General features: G+C 41.6%; 4 protein-coding genes across 5 annotated transcripts; 2 read left to right on the top strand and 2 right to left on the bottom strand.

The window, feature by feature from the left end:
• Window positions 1-624: 624 nt before the first annotated feature.
• Window positions 625-4,547, top strand: LOC123871511 (transmembrane protein 209). Its single transcript, XM_045915349.1, has 7 exons — window positions 625-782; window positions 1,002-1,130; window positions 1,533-1,708; window positions 1,946-2,192; window positions 3,073-3,131; window positions 3,698-3,804; window positions 3,872-4,547. Coding segments are annotated over exons 1-7 (1,344 nt in total). The 5' UTR covers window positions 625-780; the 3' UTR covers window positions 4,496-4,547.
• Window positions 4,548-5,552: 1,005 nt separating this feature from the next.
• Window positions 5,553-7,166, bottom strand: LOC123871514 (pachytene checkpoint protein 2 homolog). Its single transcript, XM_045915353.1, has one exon. It carries the CDS (start codon window positions 6,973-6,975, stop codon window positions 5,665-5,667), a length of 1,311 nt encoding a protein of 436 aa, XP_045771309.1. The 5' UTR covers window positions 6,976-7,166; the 3' UTR covers window positions 5,553-5,664.
• A 423-nt stretch (window positions 7,167-7,589) lies between these two features.
• Window positions 7,590-10,670, top strand: LOC123871530 (TM2 domain-containing protein CG10795). 2 transcript variants are annotated; one of them, XM_045915382.1, is made up of 5 exons: window positions 7,628-7,670; window positions 7,706-8,051; window positions 8,821-8,902; window positions 9,485-9,650; window positions 10,330-10,670. In XM_045915382.1, the coding sequence occupies exons 2-5, from the start codon at window positions 7,826-7,828 to the stop codon at window positions 10,450-10,452; spliced, it is 597 nt and encodes a 198-aa protein (XP_045771338.1). In that variant the 5' UTR covers window positions 7,628-7,670; window positions 7,706-7,825; the 3' UTR covers window positions 10,453-10,670. The 2 variants fall into 2 exon arrangements, with proteins under 2 accessions (XP_045771336.1, XP_045771338.1); XM_045915380.1 differs by having other exon boundaries at window positions 7,590-8,051.
• A 120-nt stretch (window positions 10,671-10,790) lies between these two features.
• Window positions 10,791-14,680, bottom strand: LOC123871528 (evolutionarily conserved signaling intermediate in Toll pathway, mitochondrial). Its single transcript, XM_045915378.1, has 5 exons — window positions 14,116-14,680; window positions 13,396-13,622; window positions 12,766-12,973; window positions 12,264-12,386; window positions 10,791-11,814 (listed from the first exon to the last, which is right to left on the bottom strand). The coding sequence occupies exons 1-5, from the start codon at window positions 14,498-14,500 to the stop codon at window positions 11,642-11,644; spliced, it is 1,116 nt and encodes a 371-aa protein (XP_045771334.1). The 5' UTR covers window positions 14,501-14,680; the 3' UTR covers window positions 10,791-11,641.
• Between the last annotated feature and the right edge of the window lie 77 nt (window positions 14,681-14,757).

The raw sequence follows: 14,757 nt of genomic DNA, 5'->3' as shown, positions 1-14,757 counted from the left end.
CTTTACAAAGATTAGCCAATGTCAAGTTTGTATTTATTTACAAGTTAGGCAAACTACATATATAAGTATGGACTTCGTCTGTGCCGGCGCTCGTCGACACACGCGCGGCGCCCCTTTAGAGCGCTTCCCAGTCAGTTCCACCACCAAAATCACACACAAAAAACACAAATTCCAGCCACTTTTGACAAAAAAAAAAAAACACTCCAAAAAGGTAGAGCACGCGCGCCATGAAACACCAACACAGACGAAGTCCTGAATGAAAGTTTCCTACAAAGAGTCTTTTTTTTTCTCTTTCGTCTGGCTTTACAAAGATTAGCCAATGTCAAGACGATACAAGTATGGACCCCGTCTGTGCCGGCACTCGCTGACATACGCACGGCACGGCGCTTTCCAGTCAGTTTTAACAAAAAAACACTGCAAAAAGGCAGAGCACGCCCGACAGCTAACACCAACACAGACGAAGTCGTCGTGGTTTTTACTTTACCAAGCTCAAAAGAGTTAGAACCCAGAGCCATACATACATACATTTTCTACTACTGGTCTGTGTTCCTCGTCCATAGATTATCCTCGTCATAGATTGTCCTCGTCACAGACCAATAACATGTCCACAGAGTACAGACCACAGACCACGAATCCGGAGACAGGAATCCACCAGGAATCCTCGTCCTGCATCATGCACACTGGTCCTACAGCATCTCTAACAAATTAAATGAAGAATAAAAATAATAAATAGCGCTGAAGCACTAAGTACGATATCAAGTTCATTAATGTTATAATAAAATGTAAGTAAGAGTTTTATTTAGTAAACATTGTATCTAAAAAAGTTGTATTATGAATTAGCCCACTAAGGTTATGTTTTTGTTTTGTTGCTTTAGTAGGCGGCTTCTCAGTTCTCAGTGGATATTTAAATTTAAACTGGTGGTGGTAAAGTTCTTCTTTGAGAGCAGTTAACTTTAATTAGGTCTACTTGGTACTTGATAAGAAGTTTTTTCTGTTTGCAGGTCTCTCAGCCCAAACTCCCGACTGGTGCAACGTACGATTGAGTTGAACTACACAAACAAGAAACGCTCGACATCGTTCAAATGGATCGTCGTCAATGCAGTATTCTTGCTCGTATTTGTTTATGATTTGTAGGTATATTATTTAATTCAAGTTAGTAAGTTTTTGAAACTAGATAAATACTTTAATGCAGTATTTAGTCATTTCTAGAAATTAGTATGCTATAACTATGCAATACTAGCTAAAACCCGCGACTTCGTTCGTGTGGATTTAGGTTTTCCCTAAAAGTCCCACGGGGGGCTCTTAGATTTCCAGGATAAAATACTTTTGACCCCATCCTATGTTGCTCTTCAGGCCTTTACTCTTAACTATATCCATGCAAAAATCATGGCGATCCGTTGCTCCGTTGCGGCGTGAAAAACCAACAAACAAACACACTCGCATTTATAATGTGGGTAGTGATTCGGCATTAGCTCCTGTCAATTTTTTTTTAAATTAAAATTCTACTATAATCAGTTGAGATATTGGTGCAGGTCGTGCAAGTGCCCAGGCTACACGTCCGTGCTGCACTATGTGGAGCTGGGCTGTGCCGTAGTGCTGGCCGCCAACTTGCTGCAGTACGCCGTGCGTCTGGCGCCGAGCCGCGCGCCACGCCTGCCGCTGTCGCCCGAGCAACAGAAGCTGCTCGGCCTCTCCAGCACTGACCTTGGTAGGGGGCTGCATGCCAATTAAAAATAGAAATTTAGAAGACCAATAAATGTTCTCTTTAATCAAATCAATGGTACCCAATTTGAATAAATGATTTGATTTTGAAATAGAGTGGATGTTGGTCACTAAGAGCTAATTGCGGTCGTCACACTGTAGTTATCATTTTACCGTAATAGAACCCCTGTGATGTACTGGTATAATGTCTAGTGTGTGTACAATGCAATGAATAAACTGGCAGATTCGTCGTTCATCCTGACGGAGCACAATGGCAGCGGCCGAAGTGACAGCGGCGCCGCTACAGCCACAGAGGAGCTGTCGCTGTGGCCGGCGCGTTCGCCGCCGCGCACACCGCCGCGCTCTCCACCCTCGCCGCCCCGAGCTCCCTGCGAGCCATCACCGACGTCGCGCCGCGCATCTTCGTCGCCCACGCTGTCGCCCGCCGCCACATTCGCTGACGACGCGGACTCGCTCGCGGAGTACCTTGCGTGAGATTTTGCGATATCAATAAATAGATGATGCCCGCGACTTCGTCCGCGTGGATTTAGGTACATATTTTAAAAATCCGGTTGGAATCTACTCCAGGATAAAAAGTAGCTTCTTTCAATCTCTGGATGTAAGCTATTTTTGTTCCAAACATAAAAACGCTTATATAATATAAAAAGTATATAAGACTATAAGAAAAGTGTGTAATGTTTTTATGTAGGCACTTTTATCAGCTGGTCCGTATAAATTAGCGGGCACAAGCTAGCACGCATGCGTAGGTCCAGTACACATTAACACTACGCTATCCTGTACATTTCGTTTCACAGAAAATAAGACTAATCACGAATAATGCGTAAACGGTCGTGGGATCTTGCTCTATTAGTATGGACTAGCTTATGCCCGCATTTCGTCAGCGTGGACTACATAAATTTCAAACCCATATTTTACCCCCTTAGGTCTACGTAATAGCAATCTGCGCAATGAATAATAATAGCAAACAGCCTGATCCGTCCAGTAGTTTGAGCTGTGTGTTAAAAGATCAGTCAGTTAATTTTACTTTTATTTGCTGATACATGTCAGTCAGCATTTCTTTTCACATACATACTAGATGATGCCCGCGAGTTTGTTCGCGTGGATATAGGTTTATAAAAACCCCGTGGGAACTCATTTATTTTCCGGGATAAAAATGTGTTAATCCAAGGTATAATCTATCTCCATTCCGAATTTCAGCCTAATCCAACCTATAGTTTTTACGTGAAAAAGTAACAAACATACACACATACACATACTTTCGCCTCTATAATATTAGTGTGAAGTGTGATTTGATTTAGATTAGGTTAAAGATCAAAGGTTGATTGTTTATGCTTGTTTATCTCGATGCAGGCGCTGCGCGTCCAGCGGCGGGCCTGCGCCGCTCTACCAGCTGTCAGCTGTCGACACCGGTGCGTACCCACCCGCACCCCCGTGTGTGCACACCCGCACCCCCGTGCGTGCACACCCGCACCCCCGTGCGATCATCGTTATTAGTCAGCGATTTATAAATGTTCCACAAATTATGTGTGGCGCATAAGTAACAGCATGTTCTAACGAACATCGGTGCCTCACAATGAGATTTGATTCACAGGCAGTTAACACCTCTACCATAGATGGCGACCAGCTCTTTATTTGTTTAGCCATTTTTTCCTAATATAGTATGTTTCCGTATAGTATGTTTTCGTATTTACACGTTTAGCAAATTAAAAGAATTTCATCTAGGTTCTCTGGCTAGTTATGAAGTTTATTTTAGTTAGTGTAGTTATATACTTATTATTACTGGATACATCATACATAATGTAGTACATTGACAATTAAATCAAAATCAAATCAAATCAAAACCAAATCATCATTTATTTGCTCAAATGTAGGTTAGCATAGAAGAATAGCATAGAATTCAGAGAAGATTCATTCTTTGCGATGGACACAGGCAACCGTTTTTTATTTTTATTTTGAAATGTATCACTAATGATAGGCGGCGGGAAGCTGGAGGAGAGCTCGCCGCAGGGCTCGCCCGACACCTGGTGGCGCCTTGACCTCGACCCGCAGCGCCTCACGCAGTACAACCTCAACCTGCGCCTGGTGAGTATCGTGTGCTCGCGAGCACCGCCGTCCGCCCGGCGCGCGACTCACAGTCGGCTTGTTGCAGTGGATCCACATCACCATCCTGCAGCGACTGCTGCGCGAGCTGCGCGCGGCGGACGAAGCGCTGGCGCGCGCGGCGCTGTGCGAGGCGGGCGCGCTGCGCGGCGGCCGCGTGCCCGTGGCGCGCCTGCGCGCGCTTGCGGCGCACGTGCCGGCGCTGGCCGCGCTGGCGCCCTTCCTCGAGCCCTTCCCCGACCAGCGCTATGCGCTGCGGCGCATCGCCGAGCTCGCGGATGGCGGCTGCCTCAGCGCCTACCGCTGGGACAGCGGCGGCGCGGACTGGGAGCCGAGCCAGCCGCCCGACGCCGAGCTGCTGCTGCGCCTCGTGGCCGCCTACCTGGACGGGCAGCTGCCGCGCGGCGCGCGCGCGCGACCCTTCAGCGACGAGTACCTGGTGGAGGGTGCGACGCCGAACAAACAGCTGGCGATCGCGCGGCTGCGCGCGCGCCCGCCGCACTTTGCGCTGGTATGGCGCGGCGCAACGCTGGGCGTGGCGCGCGGCCGCAACAACCTGCTGCACACGCTGCTGCTGTTCCTGGCGGCGGCCGCGCGCGCCGACCCGCCCGCGCTCGCGCGCACGCATCTCGGCCGCGCCGGCCTCAACATGCTGTGGATCATCGGCCGCTAACAACCGACAATATATTTTTACAATATACATCTCAATAAATTTTATCATAATTACTAAACACTTTTTAATTCATATTCCCCACTAAATCAATTAATTTTGTTATGTTGGCGACAAATATCGGTAAAAAAATTAGATTTTATTATTGGATTATCAAGAGCGTAACGACAAAGAAAAAGACTACAAGTTCAAGAATCAACTTGGACTAGTTGCACGACACGGTCATCGCACTGCGACCATACATTTTCTAAGTCTATAACTACCTAAACGCAAAATGCTTCTGTAGGTTCTATAGAGTAGCAACTTTTAAAGTTTCTTGGTACCTAGTAAAAATTAATCGCCTATGAAATTGTCTTTGCGTTAACACAAGCTGTGATAAGTTAAGACGCCCGCCTCCTAATTCGGATGTTGGCACCTCTTAACTTTTCGGAGTTGTGTAATATGCAATTAAATGGCGAAGGAAAACATCGTGAGGAAACCCGCATGCCTGAGGGTTCACCATAATGTTTTCAAAGGTGTGTGAAGTCTGCCAATCTGCACTTGGCCAGCATGGTAGACTATGGCCAAAACCCTTCTCATTCAGAAAGGAGACCTGTGCTCTCAAGTGAACCAGCCATGGATCGATCATGATGTTACAAGATATTTACAGACATGAAGATTATCTACTCACCAGAAACATATTGAAGACTATAGATCCAGTCTCAGTGGCCTTACACAGACAGCTTGTAGCACTTAGTAGAGTGCAAATTATTCATCTCTGTTAGTTAATTGAAGTAGTCATGACTGACTCTTCAAGCTGTTCATATATGACCAGTCTTCTATAATAGGGTGATTCCAAAAGTCCTCGAGGCTCGAACCAGCCATAGGCACAAGCAAACTTGCAAAGGTCCTATTACTGGTCCAACGTAGGACTGGGAATAGGACTTTATAAGTTGACTATTTAATTGCAAATTTCCATAACATTATTGTTATATTGCATTGTTGAGATAGATTTCTAGTGGAAGAAACATCTGGTGATTTGGTTCACCTGGGACTATAATAAAAAAAAAACATGATGCACTAACACTTACAAATTATAGGCATATTTATTTCAATTACAAACTTGCTTAAATTAATTAGTAATAAACTAAAATAATGGAATTTCTCAAAAATATAAAATTCTTTTCGTAAAACTAATCACAGGTCCCATTCCTAACGCTACAGTTATTAAGAGCATGGTCTGGATCATCAGCGTCGCGCATGGCGGCAGCATCGGCGGCGTGCTGAAGCAGAGCGGTGTGCAGTGCGTCCAAGAACTGCGGCAGCGTGGGGCGGGTGCGTGGCGCCACATGCAGTGCACACGCCAAGAATGGCAGGCGCCTCAGCGCGCGCCCCGATAGCTGCTCCGCCGCCGCCTCGCGCGCCACGCGCCACAACCGTAGAGATTGCGCCGTGCCTTCCGTCTCACGGAAGCGCACGCTCTCCAGCTCGCGCAGAGGCAGCGGCGCAGTGCACCCCGCCAGCACGCCGCGCGTCGCCAGCTCGGCGCAGCAGCTACGCAGCACGGCGTAGGCAGCGCGCGCCGACGGCGGCCCTACCAGCCGCTTCACGTCAGCGCGGTCCACGAACGCCACGTCGATGGCGCCCGTCACGTTGGACGTGGCCAGCAGCAGCGCGTTGGGCAAGCGCCGCAGCCGATCCAGAGCCGTCAGCACGGCGTTGACGGCGCGCACGGCGTCCGACGGCTCCAGGCCCCGCAGCGCCGCTTGCCGCGCCGCCGCCAGCGACTCCACCTCGTCCACCAACACCACGGCCAGCAGGCGAGGGTCCTCAGCCAGCTCAGCTACGCGCGCGAACAGGCGCGCCACCAGCTTGCCGCTCTCCGAGAACCACTTGGAGAACAAGCTGTGCGCATCAATCTCCAGAAGGCGCGCACGCGGGAAGCGCTCGGAAAGCCGCACGGCCAGCTTCTGAGCGAGCGCGCGGCACAGACTCGTCTTGCCGGTACCGGTAGGTCCGTGCAGCAGCACGACGCGGTTCACGCCCACCACGTTGGGATCCACGCCGCGCTCCGCGAATGAGAAAGCGGCCTCGGCAAAGCGCAGCGTGTCGGCCTTCAGGCGCGTGTCGTACACGAGGCTCTCCCACAGCCCGTGGAACTCTTCGTTGGGCAGCGCCCACACCGTGGCCGCCGCCAGTTCCTCGCCGGACGCGGCATCGGTCAACGTGTCGGTCTCCGCGCCGAACGTGTCGAGGCGAAACACGTGGTAGACGAACTCGCAGTCGCTCGGGGCGACTTCGGACTCGTGCTCCGCATCGCAGAAGCTGATGGATTGAACGTGCTCCTTGAGACTTCCGGCGTCCTCGAGCTCCCTGGAGAGCGTCGCCCCTGGCGTTATAGAAGCGAAGTTTGCCAAATGACAATGCACCGTTTCTTTTATGAAGTCCTTGCTTGCGCGACTTGATCTTTTTTGTACAATTTCTACATGGAGAGGAGCGCTCATGATACGCAATCAATGATCATTCAACACTCACAAGTTATTGAATTCACCGAGAAAGTTTATTTATAAATAAAGAACCTTCAATGAAAAACAGAAAATAGGAATAAAACAAAATAAGAATTGAAAACTAAGGAAACAATCAAATGGAAATGAACGAAATTTCACAAAAGAAAACAGAAAATCCGTTATTTTTGGATCAATTGACAGTTGTTTTTTTCAACTGGGTTTCTTTACGGGTGGTTTACGGCTCTAGATACTCTTGTTTCTTTATGCTCAGGCTCCTACTCCTGACATTTTTGTTTGTTGCTAGAATCCAGAGCCACATAGCCAGTTTAAGAAAAGAAAAAAAAAACTTTCTTAAACTGGCTATACGGCTCTGGATTCTAGGTTTTTCCGTCAAAATCAAAATGTCATGGTGCTGTCACATGCTTGCTACAAATAACAAGCATTCATAAACTCCACAACTTTATGGCTTGCAGCTATTTGGGTCAAACAACAAGTGCTCGTAAGCGTTGGCAAGCATACGCAAACACCCGTCCCGACGCTGGCCAGTGATTGTTGTTTGCTATGTGTTGCAAGCATGTGGCGCCGCCTACCTAACTGTACCTAATTGTCAGCTGTGTTGACATCCACTGCCGTAAAATTAAATAAATCAAAAAAGGAAGCCCAAAATACGTGCAAAACGTGCAAAATACCGTGATACCAAAGACTACAATATTATACTACCACTGCAAACAAAGGAGCAATTTTGTTTTTTAAAATATGTAAAATATCAAATCAAAATAGCAAAAATGCTGTAAAACGGATATTACTAGAAAGGCAAGACAGTGTCTCGTCCAAGTACCTATTCAGCATGTCACGTTTAATATTTTCCCTTGTCTGTTTACTATTTCTCCATAGGGCGGTACACGCTTCTGATGAAGCCAAGGGTGATAAGAACGTAGTCGTTGACTGTAGTACATTGAGATTGGGACAGTATATTTGTCCGGATCCTAACAAAAACCAAATAGATCCTGATACACAACAGTTTGTTGGATGTGCAAAAGGCAAATCTGTTCCGTCGGAAGGTGAAGCTGATGGTAAAAAAGTTACTTACTATTGACTCAAATACATTTTGTCTATATGACATACTTATCATCTTGTGAACTTTGTGTAGCTCACAAAAAGCAAACAAGGATTATCTTACAGCCTTGAAATCTCCTGTGATTCACAAGAAACATTTGCAGCTGCATCTAAAGAATCTGTTCATCATGGTAATGCAATATGTTGCAAATATGCAACATGTTACAATATACATGCAGCTCTGTTTACAACAGCTTACCTAAGTCAAGAGACCTAATCACTATAATAAATAAAAATTCTTAGGTTGAGATCTGTAGAGTGCACTTTGATTTTGCTCAGACTTCAGACTTAATACAATGTTAAATTGAGACAGCTTTATATATCAACTAGCCGATAACTGCGACTTCGCCCGCGTGGATTTAGGTTTTTCAATATCCCATGGGAACTCTTTAATTTTCCGGGATAAAAAGTAGCCTATGTGCTAATCCAAGATATTATTTATCTCCATTCCAAATTTCAGCCAAATCAAAATAGTAGTTTTTGCGTGAAGGAGTAACAAAAACACACACACAAACTTTCGCCTTTATAATATTAGTGTGATATAAGACTTAAATTGCAGACTTAATGAGACTATGTTAACGCACATAAGTCTGAGCAAAGTTAAAGTGTGTTCTATAGGTCTCAGCCTGTGTTTGTTCCAAGTATGATCAAGTACTTGTATCTTCTATTACATATAATCAAATATTGTATATTCTATTATATGTACATTAAATTTTCCCTTACCAGTGCTATGCTTAGCTGCTGATGGAATTATATGCAATCAAACCAATAATTCAACATTTTGGAGAAAAATGCCTTGTAAATGGACGTAAGTACTAGATTTGTTTCCTAATATAACTGCAAAACTACTGAGAACCCAAAAATAAATGACATGGATAAAAATATCCATAAATAGGTAGTGCCTATTTCTTGTTCTATCCATACTATTAAAAAATAAATTTGTTCATTTGTTTGAGGGGCTGCACACAAAAATCACCAATTATATGCGCTTTCACACCTAAATTGAATGTATTTTCTGAAAAACATTTCAACCCACAATAAAGTCAAAATCACAGATATTTGAAAAACTGATTCCTGCTGGGCGAATTACTGTAAATAGCGGAAAAAAAACGTGATTATACCCTGGATATTTCTTTTGTGATGCAACATGCCATTTAACCATAATCACTCAGCTGCAACTACTTTCTTCATAATATCTCAATTTTGACTTGAAGTGTGGGTTTGTATGTTTTCAGAAAATAAATCCAATTATTATAGTTAAATTGCACTAAGTTTGATCAAAATCTGTTATGGTTGTTTTAATTAAAACATTAAAGCTGATAGCAACCTGTTACAATAGCTGCCCAGAGATGGCTACTACATATATATTATTGTGTTTTTGTATTTTCAGGAATGGTTATTCATTAGAAATTGCATTATTGCTATCAGTGTTCCTGGGAATGTTTGGCTTAGATAGATTTTACCTGGGATATCCTGGCATTGGCTTGGCTAAGTTGTGCACACTGGGATTCATGTTTCTAGGTCAACTGTTGGATATTATACTTATTGCTGCTCAGGTATGAAAATATTCTTTTTCATCATACCTATCATGTTCCCTGTAAGTATATTATTAAAATTAAGTCCCTATGCTGAGGCTATTAATCACATTGATGTTCTTAGGATAGTAATGCAGTGGGGTATCTATACTAAGGCTGCATACAACTACAGTAAAACTCCCTATATTTTGTAATATATGTTATGATTTAGACAATTATTTGGATTAGGATGGTTTTAATTTTCGAAGTCAAGCTCAAGCTATCAAGTTGTACTGGTAAAGTCATCAGTACAACAGTTGAGATATTATCTCGGAAACATGATGCTTTGAAAGATTTTGTCTCATACAATACTTGTTTGTATTGATGCCAGCTATTGATTAATACATACAGGTTGTATGCTATTTTGGAAAAAGTAAAATGGCTGACCACTAGGTAGGCCAATATCTCCACCTTTTGGGGGTTTATTAAGTACTAATTTATCAAAGTAAAAAAAGTTTTTACCTGTAATTGACAACCATACTGAAGTTATTTTGTAATTATTTTTTTTTGTCTTATTTGTATGGAAGTTGTTGGTGTAATAATAATAAAAAAAAAGCATGGATTTTAGTCATACCTTTTTCTAAATTTAGACTAGTGCAGGGCTGCAATAAGACCTGCTGTACTTGTTCATGTAAAAACCAATCATTGATGATGATTTCAGGTGGTTGGACCATCTGATGGTTCAGCATACATAATACCCTACTATGGGGCTGGAGTGACAGTTGTGAGAAGTGATAACGAGACGTATCTGTTACCGCAAGCAGACTGGCATAACATTACTTGACAGTGGGGAACCATATCCTTTGAAGTTGATGAGGATTATGAATGGACTTAACATTTATCCTATAAGTTTAGATCTAGTGAATACTCAGGTCTATAATATTATGTGAGGCTTTATACTATACTAGCTGCCAGCTGGTGCCTGTGACTATAATGATCATACCTTTATCACTAGATAAACAGATTTTACTTACATAAACTTGTATTTTTAACCCCTGACCCAAAAAGACGGGTGTTATAAGTTTGATGTCTGTGGCATCGTAGTTCCTAAACTAATGAACCAATTTTAATTTAGTTTTTTTTTTTTGTTTGAAAGGTGGCTTGATCAAGAGTGTTCTTAGATATAATCCAAGAAAATTGGTTCAGCTGTTTGAAAGTTATCAGCTCTTTTCTAGTTACTGTAACCTTCACTTGTCGGGGGTGTTATAAATTTTTAATTTACACTTGTTATAAGAGGCTGTTACTAATATCTAATCTAATAAGTGAGTTAAAATAGAATCGAAACAAGAATGTGAATCTAATCCTAAATAAAAAGTTGTGGAAAACTGTAAAAATGTAAATAAAACAATTTGAACAGAAACAATTGTTTTATTTCTAGATAAATAACAATTTTATTATAATTTGCCATTATGATCCTGTTCACTAGCATAGTGCTGCTATATGTGCAAGCCCACATTTTATTTTTTACTGTGTTTGTCAAGTAAATGTTTTCTATTTTTAAGTATAAAATAGAATATGTACTATAATATCATTCTCATGGTTATTGTGATAAAATGTAAATAATAAACACTTAGGTAGCCACATTATGTTAGTGAACAGACTATACTCATTATTTTGGAGCCCTAAAGGCTGTACTTTTAAAAAAGTCATTGAATAAATATTCTTATCTTCTATCACTTGCTTCAACAATGAAAGAAAATATGTATTGTGAGGAAACCTGTATGCCTGAGAGTTCTCTTTAGAATTTCATGTGAAGGCTGCCAATCTGCACTGGGCCAGTGTGACAGACCATGGGCTAAACATTTCTCATTCTGAGAGGAGACCTGTTCTCAGTAGTGGGCCGGCTATGGGATGATCATGATGATGAATAAGCCGGGGCAGGTCTGATAACTTTACTATAATGGTCCAAGATACATTTATGTGAATATTGATAGGTTTTTGATGACTTGGCTCAGCTAAAAACACTTCATTTTCTATTCCGTCTTTTCATTTTTCTCATTTTGAGTAGCAGGCTGAGTTTCAAACAGCGACACATCACAAGGTGGCGCCACAAGCGTAAATATAACTGGTATACTTGATAATAGGGGGTTATTATTTCTTTCTAGTAACCTTATCCATGATAGCAGGGAATCTCTTGATGATGTTCCTGAAATAATAAAATTTTATAATTTACTAGCTGACGCCGCGTCCGCGTGGATTTAGGTTTCTCGAAATCCCGTGGGAACTTTTTGATTTTCCGGGATAAAAAGTAGCCTATGTGCTAATCCAGGATAATATCTATCTCCATTCCGAATTTCAGCCAAATCCGTCCAGTGGTTTTTGCGTGAAGGAGTAACAAACATACACACACACACACACACATATACAAACTTTCGACTTTATAATATTAGTGTGATTTGATACCAGATGAAATAATATCTGCGACTTCATTCATATGGATTTAGGGTTTTGAATTCTTGTAGGGATCATTTTCCAGTAAAATAAGAAAATTAAACTTGTTGAACTAATCCTATTGCTATTGCCATAGAATTATTCAAATGTAGGTAAATCTGAGTTGCATGTATTTGTCAATACTAATGAAGTTTTGCTTCATACCTGTAGCGCAGATAGCTACTATTGTACCATCATCTTGCTCATGTATTGTGCTCTTGACTTGGGGTAGTGTTATTTTTCCTATAACACCTGGTATTCCTGGTGGCCTTGGAATATTGGAAACATCTAAACAAAAGTTCAATAATAATAATTAATACACAAATAGCGTCAAGGCAGAGACTTTCAAAACACTTCACATCTTCTTGATAACGACATATGGTCGAAGAACGAAAACAACGTGGACGCCTCATGCTGTTTTCAGTGCTTGTTATATCGGTTAATTCAACGCGCCATGTTTTTTTTGTACGCGCAAACCATGAGCGATATAGCATGAGACTCTTGCTACTTGCTCTTGTTCTTGTGTTTAAAATCTTAATGTCATGCATTAATATCTCTACTAACACTGGGCAAACGAATTTTGCTAATGCGACTTATAAAAGTGTAATTTTAGTACTGTAGTGTAATAGTTTTGTATTACTTTTAATTAGTAGGTAATCATTCATACCATCTGTGTCTGATTCATCTTTATAGTCCGGTCGGGTTTTTCCAAGCAATATAAAGTAGGTGACAACTTGGTCTCGGAGATACACATTGAAAGGGCCTTTTATAACCAACGGTTCATTCTGCGGCTGTTCTGCTAAGAGGATCTGTTGTGTTCTACTCTGGGCACTCACAATCCATGTCTTATCTAGGGAGGCTTCGATTTCTTCTGTCTGACAAAAATAAAATGTTATTGAACTCTGCTTTTTAGTTTTCATTCAAGATTTTAGTTTTTGTTTTAGTATACATACTGTTAATTTAAAAAAAAAAAATTTAACAGTATGTATAAGTCACAACATACTTGTCTAGAAAATGCCTATTCATTATTAGCTTAGTTTTTTTTAAAACAATTATTTTTTGCTCCCATCACACTTTTTTTATATGAAAATAGCAAGCAAATGAGCAGGCTGGTCACCTGGGTAATAAAGATCAATAGAAGCAGCAAGTCAAGTGTGTTTCTTGTACAGTGGCACAGAATTCTCATGTGCAAGCCCAACTTAGACTTGACCGATTTTTGCCATTTAGATCTTCACCTGTCAAAATACTTCGAAGAAGCTTTACTTAAACAAAATTTTGCATGATATGAGGTCATCACCTGCCAAGTATCTATCTTTGTGTCTGGGTCCACTGACGTTATCCTTTGTATAGCAAGTCTGGCCAGTTCCAAGGTATCACCAGGCAGCTCTTCAGGTAAGTGCCATGGACTTAGGTTCTTGAACTTTGGCATCCAGTACATCATGCGCCAGAACTTCCGTAAGGGGATCCCTCTTCTGCCAAATATGTTTAATAACATTTGCTCCAATTCTGAATCTGGCATCACACCTGGAACCAAGAAAATAATTTGAAAATTAGTCATTGATGACACAAAAGTTCTTCATCTTGTTGGTTTGGAGCCTATGCATAGCACTTCCAGACCCTGTATCACTTTGATTGTTGCCTATTATTTATTGTGATCACTACTGTTTTACCATTCCTGTCCAATACTAATTGCCACTAGGAACAGCAGCAGCTTGGTCGAGATGTTTTTTGCCTCTTCCTAATGCAGTAGGTGAAGACTGCATTTATGCATTAGTGCCTGAGATTGACAGATGATGTGTAGGGGCATTTTCGTAACGTCTTTACTGAGCCTACACATATCCGTGTCTTGGAGCTTGAGGTTCAACCTCAAGCTCCAAGATATGTGTCTGTTCAGTCTACAATGCCCTGTTAATGCCCTCACTAGTGTGCATAAATTTTTTCTACTTAGCACTAGTGCTTCCGAAGCCTTCTTGTTGAAGAAAATTGGATATTTTGTATTATCCAATGGAAGACTCACCGTTATCCTCCATTTGTTCTAACAAATCCACAGCACACTGTTGTTGTTTTGGATAATGCATAAATTCTGCCTGAAATATATTAGTAGGTATAAACTTCCCTTTCGGCAGAACATCGACCAAAGCTTTATATACTTCCAAGTCTTTCTGAACGCCGAATTCCTTCATTTTACTTAAAGCGGCATATATAAACTCGACATGACCCCGCCGCCTTGTGTCTTGGTCTTCGAATAACTTAATAACTTCTAAGTATGTTTCTTTTGTCTTTTTCGGTTTGGCGAGAAAGGGATCGTATGTGGCCAGCTTCTTTTCTGAACTATTCCATCTTAGAAAGAATATATTTGTAGGTCTTGTCCGTATAACTTTGCTCAATAGGTTAACATTCATTTTATGTTTCGTACCAAGTATTTTCGTATATTTAGCTGTTCACTTAATACAAACTTAGTAGTTTTAGTTCTAATTATACACTTCCTTCAAATGTTTTGATTAAAATTTAATATTCATTTCAATAATTAAACAAATTAGAAGAGAATTGATATTTATTTTGAGGTTATGTTTGTGGTTATGTTGTTTATGGTTTCGGAAATTATGACATTAGACAGTTGACATATGACATATTTATTTATTATATAAAAAATAGGTAT

This window comes from Maniola jurtina, chromosome 14, assembly GCF_905333055.1.
Source record: "Maniola jurtina chromosome 14, ilManJurt1.1, whole genome shotgun sequence".
Taxonomy (NCBI): domain Eukaryota; kingdom Metazoa; phylum Arthropoda; class Insecta; order Lepidoptera; family Nymphalidae; genus Maniola; species Maniola jurtina.
Note: the sequence above shows the minus strand (reverse complement) of the source record. Positions and strands in the feature narration are given on the sequence as shown.

Bases quoted from the DNA above. Each gene is read 5' to 3' on its own strand.
- LOC123871511 (XM_045915349.1), top strand. The intron at 1,709-1,945 runs GTAGGGGGCTGC...ATAAACTGGCAG, and splicing joins CCTCTCCAGCACTGACCTTG to ATTCGTCGTTCATCCTGACG. The intron at 3,805-3,871 runs GTGAGTATCGTG...GGCTTGTTGCAG, and splicing joins ACAACCTCAACCTGCGCCTG to TGGATCCACATCACCATCCT.
- LOC123871514 (XM_045915353.1), bottom strand. From the start codon at position 6,975: ATGAGCGCTCCTCTCCATGTAGAAATTGTACAAAAAAGATCAAGTCGC.
- LOC123871530 (XM_045915380.1), top strand. From the start codon at position 7,826: ATGTCACGTTTAATATTTTCCCTTGTCTGTTTACTATTTCTCCATAGG. The intron at 8,052-8,820 runs GTAAAAAAGTTA...TTCCCTTACCAG, and splicing joins GTCGGAAGGTGAAGCTGATG to TGCTATGCTTAGCTGCTGAT. The intron at 8,903-9,484 runs GTAAGTACTAGA...TTGTATTTTCAG, and splicing joins AAAATGCCTTGTAAATGGAC to GAATGGTTATTCATTAGAAA.
- LOC123871528 (XM_045915378.1), bottom strand. From the start codon at position 14,500: ATGAATGTTAACCTATTGAGCAAAGTTATACGGACAAGACCTACAAAT. The intron at 13,623-14,115 runs GTGAGTCTTCCA...TCTTGGTTCCAG, and splicing joins AGAACAAATGGAGGATAACG to GTGTGATGCCAGATTCAGAA. The intron at 11,815-12,263 runs GTATGAAGCAAA...TTATTATTTCAG, and splicing joins AGTAGCTATCTGCGCTACAG to GAACATCATCAAGAGATTCC.